Source organism: Rhinoderma darwinii, chromosome 12, assembly GCF_050947455.1.
Source record: "Rhinoderma darwinii isolate aRhiDar2 chromosome 12, aRhiDar2.hap1, whole genome shotgun sequence".
Lineage (NCBI taxonomy): Eukaryota > Metazoa > Chordata > Amphibia > Anura > Rhinodermatidae > Rhinoderma > Rhinoderma darwinii.
The window spans coordinates 62,892,154-62,915,120 of record NC_134698.1 but is presented as its reverse complement, the minus strand read 5'-3'; the positions used below and the strand labels follow the sequence as shown (position 1 = coordinate 62,915,120).

The window sequence follows — 22,967 nt, the reverse complement described above, 5'->3', positions numbered from 1 at the left end:
CAATTACGGACGAAATCTATGGTCGTGTGCAGGGGGCCTAAGGCCCCATGTGTACACGACCATTCATTTGTATCCGCAACTGTGGAGCTGCAATTGTGGAAAGAATATAGCAATTCTATCCTATGGGCCAGTTCACGCAACCATTGTTTCCACGGTCCATGCATTATCCGGAGCGCCCAAAAAATGAGGAAGTGTCATTTTACGGACTGCAATTGCGGTACGGGCTCATTAAACTCCATGCATTCTTGTGTGTGCGCACGGTCCGTGTTTGCGAATGACACACCTCAGGCAGTCTGTGCCGTAATCCCGGACCGTTCACACAGCTCCGGTCTTGTGCATGAAAAAAGTGGTCAGGTGAACCAACATGTGCGGACAATTGCTAAACTTGTGCAATAAACTAATGTATTGCAGCATATTGTGTTTTTACTGTCTTAATAGGAGCACAAAGCTGGCAGACCTGGATACATGCCATGACAACCGTTGGCACCCCGCAATCGCATCACAGGGAGGGTCCGTCAGATGGGGGGGGGCCCCCCTGTTTCTAACAGCTAAGATTCTGCAGTCGCTACTGACCATAGCATCTAAGTGATTAAACAGCGGAGAGCGGAATTATTTCCAATCCCAGCAGTTAGAGCAGGTGTCAGCTGTAATACACAGCTGACACCCGCAGCATATGGAGCAAGCTCAGCCTGAGCCCGCACCATACAACCCCCTCCTCCCTCTATGATGTACGAACACTATGGGAGGTCATTATAGGGTTAAGGAAATCAAGGGTGGAGAACCTTTTCGACAATGTGCCAAAGTTTGCAACCATCGCCGTAAAATCATAAATGTTTTGTAACCTTAATGTTTTCCAATAGGGGAAAGGTCGTGGGGTTCACTAAGGTTTTGTATTCTTGTGATTGCTGACACCATCTCCCATAGAAAGATATTAAAGGTTCTGCTACCGTCACATGACCAAAAGTCAGTGGAGCGTTAACCTATGACCTATATTTACAGGGGATTCTGATCGATGTTCTGATTTTATTTTTAAAACCAAAGCCCATCCTGTGCATAAAATTATTGCAGGCAGATCCTGCCAAATATGTCTGGTCTATGGTTGTGACTCCCATTAGGGTAAAAAGTGTTTGAAATTAATTTTCATTGGGATGAGCGGTGCCTTGTAGCTGCTTATCTCCATCTTCTCGCAATATCATGCCTGACGTTCGCTTTCAGCCGCGCAATTGTGACGGATTCTATGTAATCTGGAAAGACTTCCTAGAGCCGTTACTCATTGCCGCTCACTAATGCAGTCACTTGTCGCTCAGTGAACACTTTTAACGTTGCTTTGATCTTTTTCAGGTTTGCAGATAAGCGGGAGAGATTAAATTGCTTAAGGGAAACGCAGCTGGATTTTCAAAAGCAGTAAGTGACACTTCACATAAAAACCTCGCACTTCAAATGTTCAATGAAATCCGCGGCTCTTAATATGGTTGCTGAGGGTGGTCGTGCTCTCTGATCAGTCATCTTTTCACCTTTGAGAGTATTTGCAAAAATAATTGACATGATCTGTTAAATTCTTACAATACAAAACAAAGACTGGCGCGGCAAATCCACGTTCAGTTTGAGCTGTGAGCCAACTATTAGCCCGCGAGATGAAAGGATAAAGGCCTGGCATGGGCAGGGTGTCCTTACTTTACAAGTGAATAACTCCTCCAGTCATAATTGGTAGACATCTGAGGAGCAGTCGGCATTTCAGTCCAGTCACACTGTCAATTAATTTTACAGTACTGAATTGGGTTATGTTGGCGTTCATCTTCTCTTTTTCTGAATACCAAACTCTGTATACATTTCTATAATGTTCTCTGGGCGTGTTTAAATAGTTATTTCGAAGGAACATATAATACACCCACAGTAAGGCCCCATGCCCACGCCTGTGTTCTTCATCCATCCGTAAATACGGTCCTTAAATGCGGATCCGTAGTAGTTTATAGTCATTCATAAACTATCCATATTTACGGAAGTAAATACGGTCCGCCATGCAACCTAGGGTTATCCCCCCCCCCCCTGGTATTGCATAGCAACGCTTCCGTAATTACGGACGGCTACGGATACTATGGAGTCCGTGCCGTAATAACAGTCAAAAAATGGACCTTTTCTATAATTTCTACAGGATGGACACCCATCCGGAAAAATACGGAAAGCGGTCAGTAGCCCATAGAAATGAATGGGTCTGAAATGACAGTATGTAATTCCGGATGAAAAATACGGTCGTGTGCATGGGGCTTGAGTTATGTATCGCCTACGTTAAAGGAGTTCATACATAGCTCAGCTGAGTCCGCTGATTTATCCGGTATCGGCTGAAGATTTAGGCCCTGTTTTTTGCAGTCTGAAAAATCAAAAGGCATTTTGAGGCAGACTTTGACCTGCCTGTACGCCATTTGCTGTGTTTTTTTTAGCCGAGGCCATTGAGCACCGCGGGCATAAAAACGCTGCAAAAAAAACGCTTTATCTGCCTCCCATTGATGTCAATGGGAGGTCAGAGACGTAAACGGCAAAAGATAGGGCATGCCGCTTCTACCGCTCGCGGGAAAAAACGCCTCCGCTTCCTATTGAAATCAATGGGAGGAGTTTTCGGATGTTTTTTTGGCATGTTTTCCGACACTGTTCCCGTGTCAAAAACACGTGCCAAGAAGCTCTGAACTCCTCCTTAGTGTGCGGCGGGGGGGCACCTGACTATTCCGAAAGACGACAGTTGTCTGAGGGGGGGGGGGATTGCTGGAGGAGTCTGACAGGGTTATTCGTATTTCTCCGTTGAAATAAATATGTGACTGGCTGGAAGTCTTTGATTTGTATATTTTATTGTTTATATCTACACCTGAATAATGTTGTATTTAAATACTTTTTATATATATTAAATTTTTTTTAGGGTGGCGTCCGTTGTAGAGGGCAAGCTGGCGGCAGATAAGCTGGTGAGTTCTGTTATATAATTGAGCTTAGTATTGATATGTCAGGGCATGTTCTTACTCAGTGATAGCATTTTCTTCATTAAAAACAGAGAAACAAATGTCCTCAGTCTGGAAAGTATTTTGGTCAGAACTGATTAACTGACTTATACATACTGATAATCATGAATGTTTGCTCTGGTCGTAAAGTTGACCACCATGGGGAGTTCAGACACGGCAGATTATTTCTGTGGCGATTCACTGACTTGTGGTGACCTGATCACTCCACCACTGCAGCAGTCACATGTCGATATGACATTTCTTCGCTGGAGCTGGGTAAACAAGGACCGGTGGGGGACCAGGCAAGAGAAGTCACGTGAGCGTCAGGGGATTGGTGGGACCCTGTTCCCACCATGTCTGGACATGTTTCGATTCTAATGTACTTCACAAAGGGCTCCATTCAGATTTGCAGTTTTCAAAGCTTTTTTTTTTTTTTTGCCAGAAAGGTAGGAGTGAAGCCAAAAAGTATAGGTCAATTTCAGTCCTGAAAAAAACCCATAGCGTATACATGAGATTTACTGGAATCTCATTGACTATGCTGGTACTGTATTACTCTGCGGATTTGCTGCACTCAAAACCGCACGTATTACACATCGTGTGCATTGACCCTTAGGGTATGTGCACACGATGGCTGGCTTTTACGTCTGAAATTACAGACTGCTTTCATGAGAAAACAGCTGCGTCGTTTCAGACGTAAAAGCTCCTCCTCGCATTATTCGAGGCGTCTTAGACGCTCGTAATCTTGAGCTGTTCTTCATTGACTTCAATGAAGAACGGCTCAAATTATGTCCAAAGAAGTGTCCTGCACTACTTTGACGAGGCAGTCATTTTACGCGTCGTCGTTTGACAGCTGTCAAACGATGACGCGTAAATTACCGGTTGTTGGCACAGTACGACGGCAAACCCATTCAAATGAATGGGCAGATGTTTGCCGACGTATTTGAGCCGTATTTTCAGGCGTAAATCGAGTCGTCATACGCCTCGTTTACGCCTGAAAATAGCATACTTATATTCTGATTTGTAAAAGGTCTCTCACAGTGATGGGTCGTCTATAAATCAGCTAGTCAGATTAGTAAAATGTCATAAAGCTATAGACCTGTAAACTTGTGTGAGTCGCCCATATCACCAAGATCTCTGAAGACTCGTGCTACCGTTTAGTTCAGTAAAGGGATCAAAGCTCTATTTGAAAACCGTAGTGTTCACCGCGCAGCTCAAGTGTTTGCTCCAAGTCTGGTCTGGTTATTGTATTTGTTCAAAGAGTTTTAGGGCCCGTTCACATGCATGTGAATCTCGTCCACGTGCTGTGCGTTGAAACAGCACACTGCCCCATTGATTTTCAATGGGGCTATTCACACATGCGTGAGTTTTCACACCGCAAGTGTCCGTTGCGAGAAACTCACTGCATGTCCTATATTGCATCAATTACATTGAAAAGAAGAAAAACGGTGCTTGCGTGAAAAACACATGCCACTCGCAAAGCAGACTGATGCGTAACGCAACACACAGATTTAACGCACGTAATTCTGTCCCACTCGTGTGAGTGAAGCCTTAGGCCTCATGCACACGACCGTATTTTTTCCCTCCTGTAAATACTGGCGTAAATACGGGTCCGGTGTCACACGTATTCGACCCGTTTTGCACCAGTATTTACGGACCCGTGCCCGTAAATATGGGTCCGGTGTCACCCGTATTCCACCCGTATTTACGGGCACGTTTTTGGTGGCAAAATAGCACTGCACTAATCGGCAGCCCCTTCTCTCTATCAGTGCAGGATAGAGAGAAGGGACAGCCCTTTCTGTAATAAAAGTTAAAAAAAATTCATACTTACCCGGCCGTTGTCTTGGTGACGCGTCCCTCTCTTCACATCCAGCCCGACATCCCTGGATGACGCGGCAGTCCATGTGACCGCTGCAGCCTGTGATTGACCTGTGATTGGCTGCAGCGGTCACATGGGCTGAAACGTCATCCAGGGACGGCCAGGACGTCGGGCCGGATGTCGAGAGGGACGCGTCACCAAGGCAACGGCCGGGAGACCGGACTGGAGGAAGCAGGAAGTTCTCGGTAAGTATGAACGTCTTTTGTGTTTATTTTTTACAGGTTGCTCTTTATTCTGATCGGTAGTCACTGTCCAGGGTGCTGAAAGAGTTACTGCCGATCAGTTAACTCTTTCAGCTCCCTGGACAGTGACTATTTACTGACGTCGCTTAGCAACGCTGCCGTAATGACGGGTGCACACATGTAGCCACCCGTTATTACGAGAGCTCCATAGACTTCTATGGACTGTCCGTGCCGTTATTACGGCCTGAAATAGGACATGTTATATCTTTTTTTAACGGCACGGGCACCTTCCCGGAAGAAAACGGGAAGGTACCCGTGGCCAATAGAAGTCTATGAGCCCGTTATTACGGGTCGTAATTACGACCCGTAATAACGGGAGTTTTTACGGTCGTGTGCATGAGGCCTTAGAGAGTACTTCTGGTATATCACATGATCCCGGTCAGCCAATCAGCAGCTTCTGAAAAGGTTTATGTGATGCAGTCTTATGTGTAGTGAGTTACATGATCCTATTTTGGAGCTGCTGATTTGTGGAGAGGGATCATGTGATATGTATATACAGTAACTGCATTTGGTGAATGGTCCCTTTTTTTTTTTTTTTTGGTTAAAGATATATTGTGAAAGGGGAACTTTCTCTTACAGAAATGGAAGATCATGTCTTGCAAGATGAGGATTGAACAGCTGAAGCAGAGCATATGGAATGGGAATGAGGAGATTGCAAAGAGTAAGTTGGGCTGTAAACTAGATTTCGTATTTATTACATTTTTTTCCTTTTTTAAAGCTGGTCAAAGACATGCGCTAAAAAGCGTCTAAAACGTGTAATTTATATCCAAAAAGTTTTTGTGGTATCGATTAGAACTGAACAGTCTGTCCATGTCATCTTTAACTCAATCGCGAATTGTGTGTGATTTTTTTTTTTTTAAATTAAAAATGTATGGAAAAACCCCAAAAGCTCTGGTTATGATTAGCCAAATGCAGAGGGCAAAGAATTTTACTGAGCTTTAAAGGGGGTTCTCCGGGCATTTTATATTGGTTTATCCTAAGAATAGGTCCTCCATTTCAGATCAGTAGGAGTCTGACTCCTGGCACCCCCACCGATCAGCTGATTGATGGAACCACAGCGTTTGTCACTGTAGCCTTTTCCCAGTTTACAGGCACAGCGACGTAGATAACTGTAGCGGCTGTGCCTGGGATTGCAGTTCCAGTCCTTTTCAAGTGAATGGGACTGAGCTGAAATCCCAGGCACAGCCGCTACAGATGTATACGGAGCTGCGCCTGGTAAATATTGAAGAGGCCGCGGCAACAAATGCTGCGACCCCTTCCAACAGCTTGACGCGGGTGCCGGGAGTCAGACCACCACAAGTCTGATATCGATGTCCTATCCGAAGGATAGACAATCTATATAAAATGCCCCGACAACCCCTTTAAGTCCAAAATTTTTTTGATTTAAAGGGTTATTGTGTACAAAAGGGATTCAAATGTTTAAACTATATTTTACATGAGACACGAATGTCTGCAATAAATCCAAAAAGTGACACTTTCAAGATGGTTTTTTCCAACTTTAGGCCTCATGCACACGACTGTAGTGGTATGCACGGCCCGTGATTTGTGGCTCTGTGGGCTGTCTGCAAATCACGGGCCATGCACGTGGCTGTGTACATTAATTTAAATGAACCTGGACCGCAAAATGCCGCCGTAATAAGACATGTCCTATCTTTGTGGTCCAGGCTCCTGAGCAATGCATGTACCGTGGAAATCACGGTCGTGTGCTGGGGCCCATATAAATGAATGGGACCGCAATTCACTCGCAGATTTGTGGGGGAATTGCGGCCACAAAAACAAGTTTGTGTGCAGGGGGCCTTAATGTGACGGTTAGGGAGAGCTCCGTTCTGATACAAATGCCCTGCATGGACTTAAGTTGTTAAATGATAAAATTCTGGTCACCACTACACGTTTACTGCATACGGTTTATATATTGAACTTGATAACAAACTATGCAGTAAGTGCCCCTAGTGGTGGCAGCTAGTAGACTTATTCTTATCATTTAATAGTGTGTCTAGGCAGGTGATTTGCAGCTCTGTATCAGAAAAGTAGAGCACTAAAGATGTATCTTTTTAAAAAAAACAAAAATGAATTCGCCCAGAAGGAGATGTTGGACCTAAAAATGGGTCCTTGTAGCTCTTTGGACTAAACTTTTCTTTAAAAAAAAAAAAAAAGCCCCTTTAAGAAACTTTATATAGTGTCCTAAGCAAAGCTACGCAGTTCGGATTAGAAAGAAGCCGTGCATCTGCAACTATATAATGTTTTATTGCATTGGTCGTATCCATCCTTTCAGAAGAGTGCTTGCTTCATTCCCCATATAACCTGGGTGTAGGGGCGATCTTGTACCATGTTTCCAGCTGGCGGTCTCGCCTTCAGTCCGGATATTGTTAGAATGATACATTTCAGTTTCTGTGCAGTCACTATATGAAGGGACGAGTCTATTCAGCATTTTAATATTAGAAAACCAGGGGCTCCTTTCATTCTGCAAACATGTCTGCTCCGAAATCTGAAGGCTGGAGGTTACAAGAAGACTCTTGTTCTTTATTAGCTCTTTTAATCTTCGGCTTAAAATGACTATTTGCAGACTTCTGAACATGTGGAAATTTCTGTGACTGATGAATAAGCGGAAAATGTATTTTTTATAAATTTAATTTAATCTAAGATTCAACTCAAATATTTGTCTGAACTTAAATAAACATTAGATCCCTTCTGTTCAATGATGGATTTAACGGAGCACGAATCAACAGAATAAATGTATGAAAATGTGTCAAGCCGGTATATGGCGTGAATGGGACAATTTTGAAGCCTAACTCCACTACAGTAAAAGCAGACACACAAAGGGGGAATTTACAAAGACTCCTGCCAAGACCTGCCCACATTATAGAAAAGTGGCATAAGAAAGTTAAAATAAAATAAAAAATGTGGCCATTTTTGCGCAAAACAGGTGTGCGTCAAAATGTGCTTATTCCTCCCCCCCCCCCCCCCCCGCTAAATAACTGGCGCAAATCACATAAGTTTCCGCCCATGGTCTTTGCAGAAGCAGTTTAATTCTTCCCTTTCAGCTACTCTTTGCATTGTTCAACTTCTTGACTATTTATAGTTACATGTACAGAAGGTTCTCCCCGCTGTATAGTAGACTGCCTCTTCATTCTTCACAGACTTGTCTTATAAGGGCCTATTCACATCAGTGTCTGGTTCAGTTCGGGGTTTCCGTTCATCTTTTACGCCAGATGAACGGAAACCATAGTTGCATTACCATTGATTTCAATGGTAACACTTCTGTTTCAGTTTGTTTCTGTTCTGTAAAGTTTCAGTTTTTGTTTTTTGAACGGAAACCAACTGAAGCGTTACCGTTGAAATCAATGGTAATGCAAAGGAAGCCATAGTTTCTGTTCAGCTTTTCCGTTCATCTGTTCCTCTGACGAAATGGATGAACGGAAACCGCAAACGGAACTAGACGGTGATGTGAACAGGGCCTAACTGTCTCAGAAAACTTAAAGATCACATTAGAAAGAATGTAGGTTTAATACCAATGCATAAAAGACCAGTAGGGGTGCATGAAACAGATGTATTCGGGTCAATGCACACGATGCGTGTTACGTGCGGTTTTGCCGCTCGTATTTGCATGCTGCAAAACCGCAGCGTAATACAGTACCGGCATAGTCCATGAGATTCCAGGAAGTTTCGTGTACACGCTGCAGTATTTTTCTGTACGTAAATTGACACGCGCTGCGGTTTTAAAATTCGCAGCATGTCAATTTATCTTGTTTCCGCTTACTAACTGTATATAACAATTTAAAATGTAAAAACCGCACCACAAAATGCACGATTCAGTTGTTTTTACCTGCGAATTTCACGTGTTACTTTTTTTTATTTATATTATATTTATAATAAAGGTTACTATAAGTTTTTGTTGTAATTCTTGATACAGGGACGTTCTTTTGGCTGACTGTTATTTTGCATAAACCCAGCTCTTGTGTAACAGGTTGTCCACTTTGGAGAACCCATTTTTCGTATAAAGGGTCCTCCAACAATAGGACAATAACGGGGTCTTCCCCTTATGATAGCTCCAGCACCAGCTGAAACCTGTGGGGGAACCTGGTAGCCAGGGTTTAACACCCCTGCAGCGCCACTGCAGGAGAAAAGCAGCATTACACAGTTCTCGTGGAATGTGTGTGTGATCTCCGTTGAGCCTACACAACCTGTAAGGGAATGCTGGGAGTTGTAGTATTGGAGCAGCTGGAGATCCGCAGGTTGGAGACCAACTATATAAGATATTAAAGGCACAATATCGGATGGAAACTCTAATTGATATATTAAGAGGATCTCTGTGCACATGAATTCTTGCTGTTCCTATAAACTACCTTTTTACTTTTCTTTGTAGACTCTGAGCTTCTTTGCAAGTCCAAAAAATACAACCAAGAACTTTACCTCAGGAGTCAAAGGCACCAGGAGAAGAAAGAGAAGATACAAAGGCGGAACAATAAACTCAGTGTGGTAGTGGAGAAAAGGAACAAAGATCTGAAGAGTCGGCATGCAGATCTGGCCAGTCATCGGCGGTCGCATATACTAGAACTGACTTCAATTATATTCCCCATAGGAGAAGTAAGAAACGTTACAAGGTAACCCCCAGGCTTTCATACTTACTTTACCTTTGTGTTGTCAATTATGGGTTTATTATGTTTCCAGTTCTACAACTCTGGGCCAGAATTACTATTCAAAATAAACCAGAATTCTGGCTCGTCTTCATTGGCGGTGTTCGACACTTTGCACCATTCTCAACAAGGGTTGTGTCTTAGGGAAAAGAGGTTGTGGTTTAGCTTGCAGGGCATGGCTTAAAAAGCGCCAACCAAAATAAAGGCGTAAACTAAGCCAACCAAGAGGTCGTATAAGGAATAGAAAAGTGTCTAATGTATCTAGCAAGATATCCCTTTCGTTAGACCAGGCAGTCATATGCGCCGAATTGATAAGGGTCCTATTACATGGCCCATAATGGGCTGTAAAAACAAGCGCTGCTCTACGAGACAGCTCGTTAATCTGCGCTCATTTGCTACTTTTATAAAGAGCCTTGATCAGTTATGTATGGAGACAAGCGAATGTTACTACGATCCTTTGTCCCATACATTTCCACCATGTCTGCAGACTAACGACCATTTTATTGGCTGCGTAAATAAGCAAACCAGCCGATGAACGAGCGTTTGCCCAGTCATTGGCCTGTGTAATAGGGCCTTTAGTTTACGCTGTCTAAATGTTAGACGGCATTAGTGAATCTGCCCCACTTTTTTTTTCCATTGTGTTTTAAACCAGTGGAAACGCATTGTACTGCAGAACAATTTCCATCTATATGAAGCCTGTTTTTACACGATGCAGGCATTTTAGATGGTGCTGGCCCAGAGATGAAATCTCAAGACCTTTTGGCAACTTATATGCTAAAAACTGCCCAGTGGTGTCAGCGAGCTACAACTCCACTGTCATGTTAGAACAGACCTTTATACAGGCTCACACGTGCCACTTATGCCCATGTCTTCACATGCACATATGTTTACATAATACTAGAAGTGAAGACCAAAAACATTTCTGTGAGGCCCCATGCACACGAACGTAAAAACGCCCATAATCACGGGCCCATAGACTTCTATTGGCCACAGGTACCTCCCCGTATGCTTACGGGAAGGTGCCCTGGCCGTTGAAAAATATTGAACATGTCCTATTTTAGGCCGTAATTACGGCACGGGCAGCCCATAGAAGTCTATGGGGCTCCCGTAATTACGGGAGCGTTGCTAGGCGACGTCAGTGGATAGTCACTTTCCAGGGTGCTGAAAGAGTTAAGCGATCGGCAGTAACTCTTTTAGCACCAGGGACAGTGACTGCCGATCACAATATAAATCAACGTGTAAAAAAAAAGACATTCATACTTACCCAGAGCTCCCTGCTTCTTCCTCCAGTCCGGCCTCCTGGGATGACGTTTCAGCCCATGTGACCGCTGCAGCCAATCACAGGCTAATCACTGGCTGCAGCGGTCACATGGACTGCCGTGTCATCCAGGTAGGTCGGACTGGATGTCAAGAGAGGGACGCGTCACCAAGACAACGGCCGGGTAAGTATGAATTTCTTTTACTTTTATTACGGAAAGGGCTGCCCCTTCTCTCTATCCTGCACTGATAGAGAGAAGGGGCTGCCGATTTTACTGCAGTGCAATTTTGCAGCGAAAACGTGCCCGTAAATGCGGGTCGAATACGTGTGACCAAGGACCCGTATTTACGCGAGGACAAAAATAAGTTTGTGTGCATGAGGCCCGATCCAAATGAAGTAAACTAGATTCGGAGAACCCACAAACTATCTGATCAGGGGGGAGGGGGGCTTAGATGTGTAACTTCTCATCCCTGTAGTAAGAAAAAAAACCCGCTAAGGGCTCATTCAAACGAGCGTAATACTTGTTCGTGTGCTGTATGTTGAAACAACTCAACACAGGCCCATTCACTTCAACGGGATCATTCAGACATGCGTGAGTTTTCACACAGCATGTGTCCATTATGTGAAACTCTCTGAATGTCCTATATCGTAGTCTATGGGTGCGTGAAAGCCACGGACAGCGCACGGACATTCGTGTGCTGTCCGTGTTTCAAGCATCAGTTACGAAGAAATGCAGAGCAATAAAAAAAAGTGCACGGACGTGAAAGACTTGCCACACGCAAAGCACACTGACGTGAAATATAGGAACGTCATCCCAGGAGGCCGGACTACGTGCCGAGAAGAGGAAGGGGGTAAATGCGTTTTTTTTTTAAAATTAAAAATAAAGAAATACGGCGCCCTTCGCAGCGTAAATTCCGCCAGAAGAACGCATCACAATGTGGTGCCATTTTCCGGACGGCATTCCCTGCAGTGTTCAGGGTGGATATGCTGCGCGGCTTAACGCAGTGTATCCAAACTGTGTGTGTGTGTGTGTGTGTGTGTGTGTGTGTGTGTGTGTGTTCCTACCATAAGGCTGGCTTCCCACGTAGCGTAAACACTGCGAAATTTCCGCAACTGAATTCTGTACAGAAATTTTGCAGCATTTACAGTAGCAGCAAAGTGGATGCGCTTTAGAAAACGCACAAGTCGTGTGGAGAGTGTTCTGCGGTGCGTTTTTCAATTCCGCAGCATGTCAATTTATGCTGTGTGTTCTGTGCGGAGATGCTGCGTGTCTGGCCCATAGACTTCAACGGGGAGCAGAAATTCGGCAACAGATTTATGTTGCAGTTTTTACAGCGAAAACACAGAAGAAAAAAACCGCTGGAAATCCGCAGGTGCACATATACTTTGGTATAACCAATGTTTAACGCTAAATCTGCAGGTAAAACTGCTGAAAAAAAGCCGCGTTTCCCACAACAAAAACGCACTATTTGGTGTGGATTTCTGTGACCGATTTACCAGCGTTTTTCTAGAGATTCGGCTGATTTTCTGTTGCAGAAAATCTACAGTGTATCCTGTGTGGGAACATAGTCTTACACTGGCCAATTTTAGCCGTAAAAACGAGTGCCAATCAACGAAACTGCTCGTTTGCTCCTTTCGCAAGGAGCAGTGATTGGTTATGTATGGGGGGGAGTGATCGCTACTACGATGGAACGTCCGCGGACATTGTGCTGCTGACAACGATACAATCTGTCGGTGAATGAGCGTTAATATGAACACTTGTTTGCCTGATCATTGACTTGCGTAAAAAGGCCTGTAAGAGAGCACGCTTCATGTGATTGCTCTATACCAGGCGTTGAAGTCTCCTGTAAGTCCCTGACTTCAGTGTGCCATACAGCTGTCCGTCCATGCCTGAAAAATAGAACAGCCATATAAACATATAAAGTATTAAAAAAAATGTTTTTTATTTTTTTTTAAAAGTGCATTAAAATATTGCTGACTTTATAAAGTGTCCTAAATCAAACATTTGTTCCATATATCGCACATTTACAACCAATTACTAAAAAGAACAATAAACAGCAGCAATGTTGTGCTGGGTAATAGTCCAGTTTTACAGTTTTAACATCTAGGTGCACCCGAACGGGACGCGTTATCACGGATCCCACATAGACTAGAGTCTATGGAGAGATGCGTGACACGCAGTAAAATAGGACATGTTCTATTTCTTCGCGGACCCATCACACAACGATCGTGTGAACGGCCCCAATGAAATACAAAAGTCCGCACGACGGCGGTTGTCTTAACGCCCGTCATACAGACTACATATACGCTCGTCTGAATGAGCCCTTGGGTTCCTTGACGCTACAATTCTTGATGTTGGTGAACAATAACATCTGTATAACGACATAATTTCCCTGCGGGGTTTTATTTATCTACCAACTGATAGGGAGCCACACGGGGTCCGACAAACCAGTGGTTGAGAAGCCCCATGACTAATAAAACCTTTTTTTCCCAGGTTCTAGCTATAGTATTGTATATTGCACTTATTTATAATTGTGGGAATAAGATGCAACGCTAAATTGTCATTTTGTCATCCTGTGTTGTCAGGGATCCGGCTGACGTTTCGTTTGAGAATGACAACGCAATGACCTCTAGCACTGTGAGCAAGTTGGCTGAAGCCAGGAGGACCACTTACCTTTCGGGAAGATGGGTGTGTGACGATCACAATGGAGATACCAGCATTAGTATTGCTGGACCCTGGATCACTCTGCCCAACAATGGGGATTACTCTGCCTACTACAACTGGGTAGAGGAGCAGAAGACCACACCAGGACCTGGTAATGAGTGGATATAAAAATATGAAGTTTAAGTAAACCGTAATAGTAGGGAATTTCATATAACGCTATTGACAAATATATACCTATTACCAGTATCTGTCTCTCTACAAGCAGGAACAATTCAATCATTGGGCTTTGTTCACATAGGGGGTTCAGTGCCTCAGTTCCGGGGTTCCATCTTTTTGACCGGAACAGTAGTGCAGCATGTAGTGCTACTCTTGCAGTCAAAATGATGGAAACCTTGACTAAACCCTAATAGACTCCATTATAATTTAATGAGGTCTGTCGGTTGCAGTTTTGATCCATTATAAATGGAAGCCATGAAACCAGTTAGAACACCGCCTAAGGCCTCATGCACACGACCGTGCAGTATTTACGGTCCATAAATACTGCACGGACGGGCCGCAGTGTCACCCGCATTTGCGGATCGTGCTCACAGTAATAAGTATAGGAACACGGTCCGTAAATGGAAAAACTGGACACGTCCTATTTTTTGCGGCTGATTTCTACGGCCCGGACACGCATCCGGAAATATACGGGAAGGTATTTTATCCACATTTTACGGTAGTGTGCATGAGGCCTATGTTTGCAGTTTTCTTTGGATTGTTGCCAATATTTCCAGATATGAACTGAAGTAGAAGTTACGTGATTCTTATTTTTTTTCAGTGGTTCAATTTAGATTGGATCCACCAACACTTTTTATGGAGGAAACGATGATCTCACAGGATTTATCTGATTTTCTCCTGGAGATCAGTGGTGCTAGAGATGGCCAGCAGCTGCTTATCCCTCCAGCTCTATTGAAATGACACACCTGTTTAACTGAGTCAAATTTGGGAAGTGTGGAGCGATCTTCCGATGGTCATGGCCAACTTTAGGAGGAAGAGCCTAGCTCAATATTAGATTCTTCTATAATATTGATCCTGTGTTTTTTTTTTTTTTTTTTTTTTGCAGAGATGGAACATAACAATCCTGCGTACACGATCAGCGCTGCATTATGCTACGCGACTCAACTCGTCAACACTCTGTCACATATATTAAATGTCAACCTTCCAAGAAAGATTTATAATAGGCAAGTATCCACACTGCGATACTAATAATTGTTGTCCTATGTCTATGTACCCTCAGTGTGTACTGTCCGTGATGGGTTTGTGTATACGTGCTTTGTGATATGAGCCACGGGAGGCCTGATCCAGCAGTGAACATTCAATGTTGAGCAATCCGAGCCTCTTTTGTTTTTTCCGTCACTTTTGACAACTAGAATAGTGCAGCATGCAGATTCTTGCTGTCAATAATGAAAAACGATTAAGGACCCCAATAAAATCGATGGGGCCCCTCAGTGAACGTTTGGAATCAATGACGCTAGTGTGACTAGAACCGTAGAGATCTCTGAATGCATCATGAAAAATAATAAAAGCCTCATGCACACTATTGCTGCGTTCAACCTCTACAGCCCCCACTGATGTCTATGGGACCCCTCTGTACCTACATAAGCCTCTGGCTTCATACAGAGGGCTTTTTGCTAGTGGAATAATGAAAAGTGACTAAAAGTGGATCACTTCTTATTGGCCGATTCCAGTTCTAACAATTTTGTTTGGTCAAATAAATTCTCATATATTTCTGTTTTTTCACAGTGAATTTTGTGGAGAGAATTTAAATCGGTGGAAATTTAATCGTGCAGTGAATAAGCTGAACTCCAACATTCTCTATCTGTGTTTCTCTCAGGTCTGTATCAGCGCGTGTATTCTAATTGTATTATTCGTTTAATTAGTGAAATCTAAAATGAATGACTGGAGCTGACAATAGGTAGGAAAAAGTGTCATCTCCGACCAGGCAGGCAAAGCCCCGCGTTAGGCGGATCACACGGTAGATTCCTCCTTTTGCCCATCCACTGGGGCTCCCTTAGGACGTCTCATGGTGCTGTGTCCCCAATCACATTGACGACAACATCTTGTATTTTTGTGCTCTTTGTGTCTATTCTCTATGAATTCATTGGGGGACTTATTCTGCCTTCTTTTGTTTTCCTGAGCCCGGGACGTTTGTTCTGGTTATTGTTGTACTCCTGGGATCATAGAGGTGCTGTTATGTTTCCTCCTGCTTTTGTACAAAGTGATGCTCACGGTCTGTGGGAAGGGTCTGGGCGGAGCCAAGACCTCTTCTTTTTTAGAGTCTGCCTCCTAGTGGCAAGGGCCTGTACCATGGTGTTGTCCCCCAATGAATTCAACAAGTTTTTTTTTTTTTTTTTTTTTTTTTTTTTTCCCCCGAAAATTTTTTCACAACAAACCCTCCCTCTCCTCCCACCCACTAAACCAACCCTTACATTTGTAGATAATTGGGAACCGAATACACCCGATCGAGATCTCTAAAGCACAAAGCATCCTAGTGGATTCTCAACCAAAGAGCACATCTGTATAATAAACATCCCATCTAATGGTTTCTGTTAGTCTACATTCAGACGAGCGCGGGCAACCTTGGACGGGAAAAACTGCAGTTTTTCACGTCTAGGTGTACCTGTGCGGGTCGCGTTATCACAGATCCCACATAGAATAGAGTCCAATGGAGGGACGCATGAAAATAGGACATGTCCTATTTTTTCACAGACCCTTCACACGCTCCACTGAAAACAGTCGTGTGAACGGCCCTATTGAAATACAGGTGACCGCGTGATGGCCGTTTTAACAGCCGTCACAAGGACAACTTATACGCTCGTCTGAATGAGCCCTTAAGAGCAAACACAAGGAACAATTTCATGAACTCCTAAGTAAATGATATGGTATGTAGTTAAACACTCTCCACAGCCAATCCGCTCCATTTTCCCATATACAGCAGGATAATCATATACCTGTATACCCCTCTTTAACCCGGCATCGCATCCTAAACCCTATCTTGGGGCTCATTCAGACAAGCGTGTATTACGTCCGTTAAAACAACGGCCGTCACATGGACTCATGTATTTCAATGGGGCCCTTCACACAACCGTTGTTTCAACAGACCGTGTGAAGGGTCTGTGAAAAAATACCACATGTCCGCTTTTTTGGTGTTTTTTTTTGCGCTTCACGCATCCCTACATAGACAAGTCTATGGGGGATGCGTGATAACGCGTCCCGCACGGGTGGACCTCGGCTGTGAAAAACTGCAGTTTTTGACGTCCGATCGGCCGCATTTGTGTGAATGTAGCCTTAGGGACACTATCTTACTTTTTTTTATTTTGTTCAGTTATATAGCGCCAACATATCTTGTAGTGCTGTGCAGATTTTTTTTTATTTCCCCTGTTCCTGTCCCCATTTGGGATTACAATCTAAATCTATGTCTTAAAGGAACAGTGTCATCACCCAAAAAAACTTTCATATGTTCAAGATGTTAGTGCTTTATTAAAAACGTTTATATTTATTTGTGTGTTTGTGTTTTACTTTTTCTTATTTTTACACTTTTTCTTCCCTATGGGGGCTGCCATTTTTTGTTCCATTTCTGTGTGTGTCGATTAACGACACATACAGACATGGAATACGGCAGCCACAGTCCCATAGGGACTGCGAACGGCTCCCGTCCCATTGACTGCAGTGTACGGCGTCTGTGTGGGAACTGCGCATGCGCCGCTCCCACACAGTCCTATTCGAAATCGGCGCCGTCCGGCGCCATTTTCCTGTGGACCGGAAGTCGCGGCCGGACAGTAATATTACTACTTCCGGTCGCGGCTTCCGGATTTGTGCACTTGCACCAGCGGCAGCAAACGGAGGGAGCCGCGGCGGCAGGAGCAGGTAAGAGATTTCAATGTATGTTCGTGTTTGTGTGTGTTTACTACTGTATGTAAACCTACTACACTGTGGGTTAGCTCCAAAAATGGCGACACACAGTGTAGGAGGTTACATCGTTCAAACCCCTCGTTTATCCCGGCACTAGCCAGGATAAAGGAGGGGGGAATGCTGAGAGCTCACTAGAGCGAGGGCTTTTAACCCAACGTTGCAATGCTGCAATTTTGGGAACAGCTCCATCTAGTGACCAAAAATGGGTAGTATTATAAATTAGAAATAATTTATAATATTTCCTGGACTCGTGCAAAAAAATAAAAAAAATTTGAACAATGTTTAATCACCCACACACTAAATGTTTAATTTTTTAAAAAAAAACATGTTTTTCTGGCAACACATTCCCTTTAAATGGCAGCCCCCATAGGGAAGAAAAAGTAAAACACAAACACACAAATAAATATAAACGTTTTTAATAAAGCACTAACATCTTGAACATATGAAATTTTTTTGGGGTGATGACACTGTTCCTTTAAGACATAGATTTAGATTGTAATCCCAAATGGGGACAGGAACACACTAAATGTTTAATTTTTTTTAAAAAAACATGTTTTTCTGGCAACACATTCCCTTTAAAGGGAATGTGTTGCCAGAAAAACATGTTTTTTTTTAAAAAATTAAACATTTAGTGTGTGGGTGATTAAACATTGTTCAAATTTTTTTTATTTTTTTGCACGAGTCCAGGAAATATTATAAATTATTTCTAATTTATAATACTACCCATTTTTGGTCACTAGATGGAGCTGTTCCCAAAATTGCAGCATTGCAACGTTGGGTTAAAAGCCCTCGCTCTAGTGAGCTCTCAGCATTCCCCCCTCCTTTATCCTGGCTAGTGCCGGGATAAACGAGGGGTTTGAACGATGTAACCTCCTACACTGTGTGTCGCCATTTTTGGAGCTAACCCACAGTGTAGTAGGTTTACATACAGTAGTAAACACACACAAACACGAACATACATTGAAATCTCTTACCTGCTCCTGCCGCCGCGGCTCCCTCCGTTTGCTGCCGCTGGTGCAAGTGCACAAATCCGGAAGCCGCGACCGGAAGTAGTAATATTACTGTCCGGCCGCGACTTCCGGTCCACAGGAAAATGGCGCCGGACGGCGCCAATTTCGAATAGGACTGTGTGGGAGCGGCGCATGCGCAGTTCCCACACAGACGCCGTACACTGCAGTCAATGGGACGGGAGCCGTTCGCAGTCCCTATGGGACTGTGGCTGCCGTATTCCATGTCTGTATGTGTCGTTAATCGACACACACAGAAATGGAACAAAAAATGGCAGCCCCCATAGGGAAGAAAAAGTGTAAAAATAAGAAAAAGAAACACAAACACACAAATATAAACGTTTTTAATTAAGCACTAACATCTTGAACATATGAATATTTTTGGGTGATGACACTGTTCCTTTAAGGGAAGGAGGGATAGGCTTCTTTGCATATCCATAGTCTATAGAATCGTTGATTGTCTATGTATGCAAAGGTTTTCTTAGAACTCTACATTGTGCCATTCCTCAATTTCCTAGTGGAATAACCGACAACTGGGTGTAACCAGTCCCCTGGTCAAAGTGTTAGGTTGTGTAGCGCACACAATATTGACAAGGGGATTAGTAATGCATAGTTGTCAATTTATTCATAGATTTGCAGGAGGAGTAACAGAGGAATAGCACAAAGTAATATGTGAAATACAAATGTTTACTGAAAAAAAAAAGTGGAGAGATGACCTAAATGTACTTTAGTTGTTTGTCCTATGAGATTATTTTTATTCTCGGATGCCGTAACATTCTAAAAACTTTCTTCTGCAGCACGTGGATTTGGACCTGCTACATCCACTACATACGCTCAGGAATCTTATGTACCTGGTTAGTGCAGACAGTGAAAACTTGGGCAGGTGAGCGTGAAATTGTTTTCCTTCCTGTGCTTGAGAACAGTTTCTGATCCCGTTGTACAGTAGTGACAGCTCGTCGCATTGTGTTAGCGCAGTGTCTATTGTGTGGTTCTGCATGATCCTTTTGTGCTCTGGAACAAACTTAATTCAGAGCTCACTCGTACTTCATGTACATGAATGAAACCGCGTCAGCTGAACGCTCACAGCCAAGAAGGTTTGTACCTCTTAAAGCAGTATTTCCATCTCAGACTTTTATGGCATAGCCACAGGATATGCCATAAAGGTCTGACCTCTGGGAATCATGCCTTACTCTGGAACGGTGCCCCTGACCCCCGTCCTACCTTCTTGCTGCTGAGCTATGCTCTTTTTGTAACTCCTATACAAGTGAATGGGAGTTACAAAAATTGCATAAAGCAGCGGTCTCTGCTGTTTCTGTCCGCCAATCCACCTCGTAACTCCGTGGCCTGGAGAGCAGCGACAGCGGGACAAGATGGGGTGTGGGTCAGGGGGCACTGCTCTAGAAATAGGTGTGGGATCCGCATCTATCAGACATTAATAGGCACAGGATGTGCTGAGATGGGAATACCACTTTTTTTTTTTTTTTTAATCAGTTCAAGTTTATTCAACAAAACTCCACATTATTACAGGTCATTGTACGTTCTCATACAGTGTACAAGCAATTTTCAACAGACCCAATTCTTTACATTTAACCAAACATTCCCTTCCCCCCAACTCCCCCCTGTATCCCCCCCAGCCGATCTCCTCAGTACCACTTTTCCAATCCTCTCCCCTCAGTGGCCCTATACCTGCACTTGTTGCCTTAGTGTCATTAGCTCCACAGAAGCATACCCAGATTGATCAATCCACCTAGCCCATTGTTTGTCGAACTTGACCCTGGACCCCCTCTTGGAGTATATCCTATACTCCATCAGAACCTGTGAGTTAAGTGCCCCTATGATTTCTTGTTTTGATGGTGGCTCCGCATCCAGCCAGTGCTTTGCAATTCCTTTCCGAACTTGATACAGTATTTTAGCAATTGCCAACCCTGACATCCTATCTCCCCCCAAATCTCCAACATACCCTAGCAGCATTACTACCGGATCCCATGGGATCTGTACCTCAAACACTCTCCCCACTAGTTCCAATATTTCCGTCCACAGACTCCCCAGCTTCCCACATGTCCAGAACATATGAAGGATGTCTGCTTTTTCTTCCGGGCACCTAGGGCACTTTGCATCCGCTCTTAATCCCATTTGTTTCAGCACCCACGGGGTCCTGTACACCCTATGTATCAGAAACAACTGCGATCTTCGTTGTGCTACATTAATGGACAAAGTACATGTTGCTGCCAATACCGCCTCCCAGTGGTCTGTTGTAATAGGACCCACATCCCTCTCCCATATTGCTTTCACTGTTGCCATAGGATCTCCCAGATGTTCCACCAACAACCTGCGATAAACCAATGAGATTAATCCTTTTGATGATACTGCCTTTGCAATATGCTCCAACACCCCCGCTGCATGCATCGTCAGGTCCACACTGACCGCTTGTGTCTGCACTGCGTGCCGAATCTGCAGGTACTGATAAAACATGCGGGAGTCCAGCTGAAACTCCTCCCTTACTTGCTGAAAAGATTTGAGTATGTCTCCCTCATACAACTGATTCAACCGTATTATGCCTTGCTGCTCCCACCCTTGCATCCCTTCCAATTTACCCAATTCCCCCAAATAAGCATTCCTCCAGAGCGGTGTATATTTAGTGCACTCCCCTATCCCCAGCAATTGCTTGCACTGCCACCACACCTTATGTATGAGAAGCAGAGTGGGTCTGGTACTCGCCATCTGTTTATATCTGTGCGCTTCCAGTCCTGCCAACGGGTTCTCCCCCCCCCCCCAGATATGATAGGATGCGCGCACTGGACCCCCATGTCTCTTCCTGCTCCCACCCCCAGAAATGCTGACATTGGGCAGCTAAATAATACACCCAAGCATTAGGAACAGCCAGGCCCCCCTCCTCCTTTGGCAGCTGTAATTTCTCCAGTTTAATCCTAGGTACCCCCTTCTTCCATACTAGGTCTCTAAAAAGGTTATGCAATCTCCTGAACCAATATTTGGGGATCCATACCGGTGAGTTATGTAGGACATACAACACCTGGGGCATAAGGATCATTTTAATCAAATTTGTCCTACCCAGAGCCGATAGGGGCAACTTATTCCACGCCTCTACTTTGGCTTTTATCTTTGTTAACAGTGGCATTACATTAAGGGACATATAATCCTGTACTTTCGCCGTCACCCTCACCCCCAAATACTTAAACTCCTTCACCACAGGTATCTCCACCTCCTCTTCCCCATTCTGAATATCCCCCGGGTCCATGAGCATTAGGGCCGATTTTGACCAATTAATGAGTAGTCCTGAATATTTCCCAAACCGCTTAATTAGGGCCATCACTAACGGTAATGTGCGTTCGGTATCCGCCATGAATAGCAGCATATCATCTGCGTATAATGCAATTCTTTCCTCCACCCCCCCATATCTCAACCCCTGAATGTGTTCATGTTGTCTCACTGCACACGCCAAGGGTTCCACCGCCAACGCAAACAACAATGGGGACAATGGACATCCCTGACGCGTTCCCCGCTCCAGCGCAAACCGATCCGATAACCCCCCATTCACCCTTATCTTTGCTGTCGGGGCTACATACAACAATTTTACCCATTTTATATAATTAGGGCCAAATCCCATTTTTTCCAGAACTGACCACAAATAATTCCACTCCACACAATCGAATGCTTTGGCCGCATCTAAGGACATTATGGCTCTCCCCCCACGATTATCCGGCATAACTTGTAGATTCAAAAACAGCCGCCTCAGATTTACCGCCGTCGATTTGGATGGCATAAAACCGGCCTGATCTCCGTGTACCACCCCAGCTACTACTTTAGCTAGTCGAAGCGCCAATACTTTCGCCATGATTTTAATATCCGCCGTCAGCAGTGAGACTGGTCTATAAGAGCCCGGGAGTTTAGGATCCTTCCCCTCTTTAGGCAGAACTACTATAGTCGCTTCATACATTGTTTCTGGAAGCCGCCCCCTATTGAAGCTATCTAAAAGAGTGGCCAGTAACTGCGGCGCAAGCTCCTCCCCATATTCCTTAAAAACTTCCACCGGAAGACCATCCGGCCCCGGCGCCTTTTCACTGGCTAGTATCCCTATAGCCGCCTGTATTTCCTCCAGAGATATTGGCTCCTCCAATGTCCCTCTCTCCTCCCCCCCCAACCTAGGAAATTCTATCTCCCCTATATACTCTTCCAGCTGCTGAGGCGTGTGCTCTGCCCTAGAGGCATACAAATCCGAGTAGAACTGCTGAAACACTTTCAAAATCTGTCCTGTATCAGTCTCCAACCTCCCCCCCTCCCCTTTAATGGTGTGTATGTAATTATTCTCCCTCTGAGCCTGCGCCATCCTTG

The 22,967-nt window shown here is 44.2% G+C and overlaps 1 protein-coding gene across 1 annotated transcript in view; it reads left to right on the top strand.

The window, feature by feature from the left end:
• The window catches only part of ATG14 (autophagy related 14), a 37,906-nt gene that overhangs the window by 8,937 nt on the left and 6,002 nt on the right, over positions 1-22,967 (top strand). The window contains exons 2-9 of the mRNA XM_075843313.1: positions 1,342-1,404; positions 2,909-2,951; positions 5,682-5,763; positions 9,466-9,703; positions 13,581-13,810; positions 14,762-14,879; positions 15,442-15,532; positions 19,415-19,500. Coding sequence (XP_075699428.1) covers positions 1,342-1,404; positions 2,909-2,951; positions 5,682-5,763; positions 9,466-9,703; positions 13,581-13,810; positions 14,762-14,879; positions 15,442-15,532; positions 19,415-19,500 — 951 coding nt within the window. The remainder of the gene's footprint in view (positions 1-1,341; positions 1,405-2,908; positions 2,952-5,681; positions 5,764-9,465; positions 9,704-13,580; positions 13,811-14,761; positions 14,880-15,441; positions 15,533-19,414; positions 19,501-22,967) is intronic.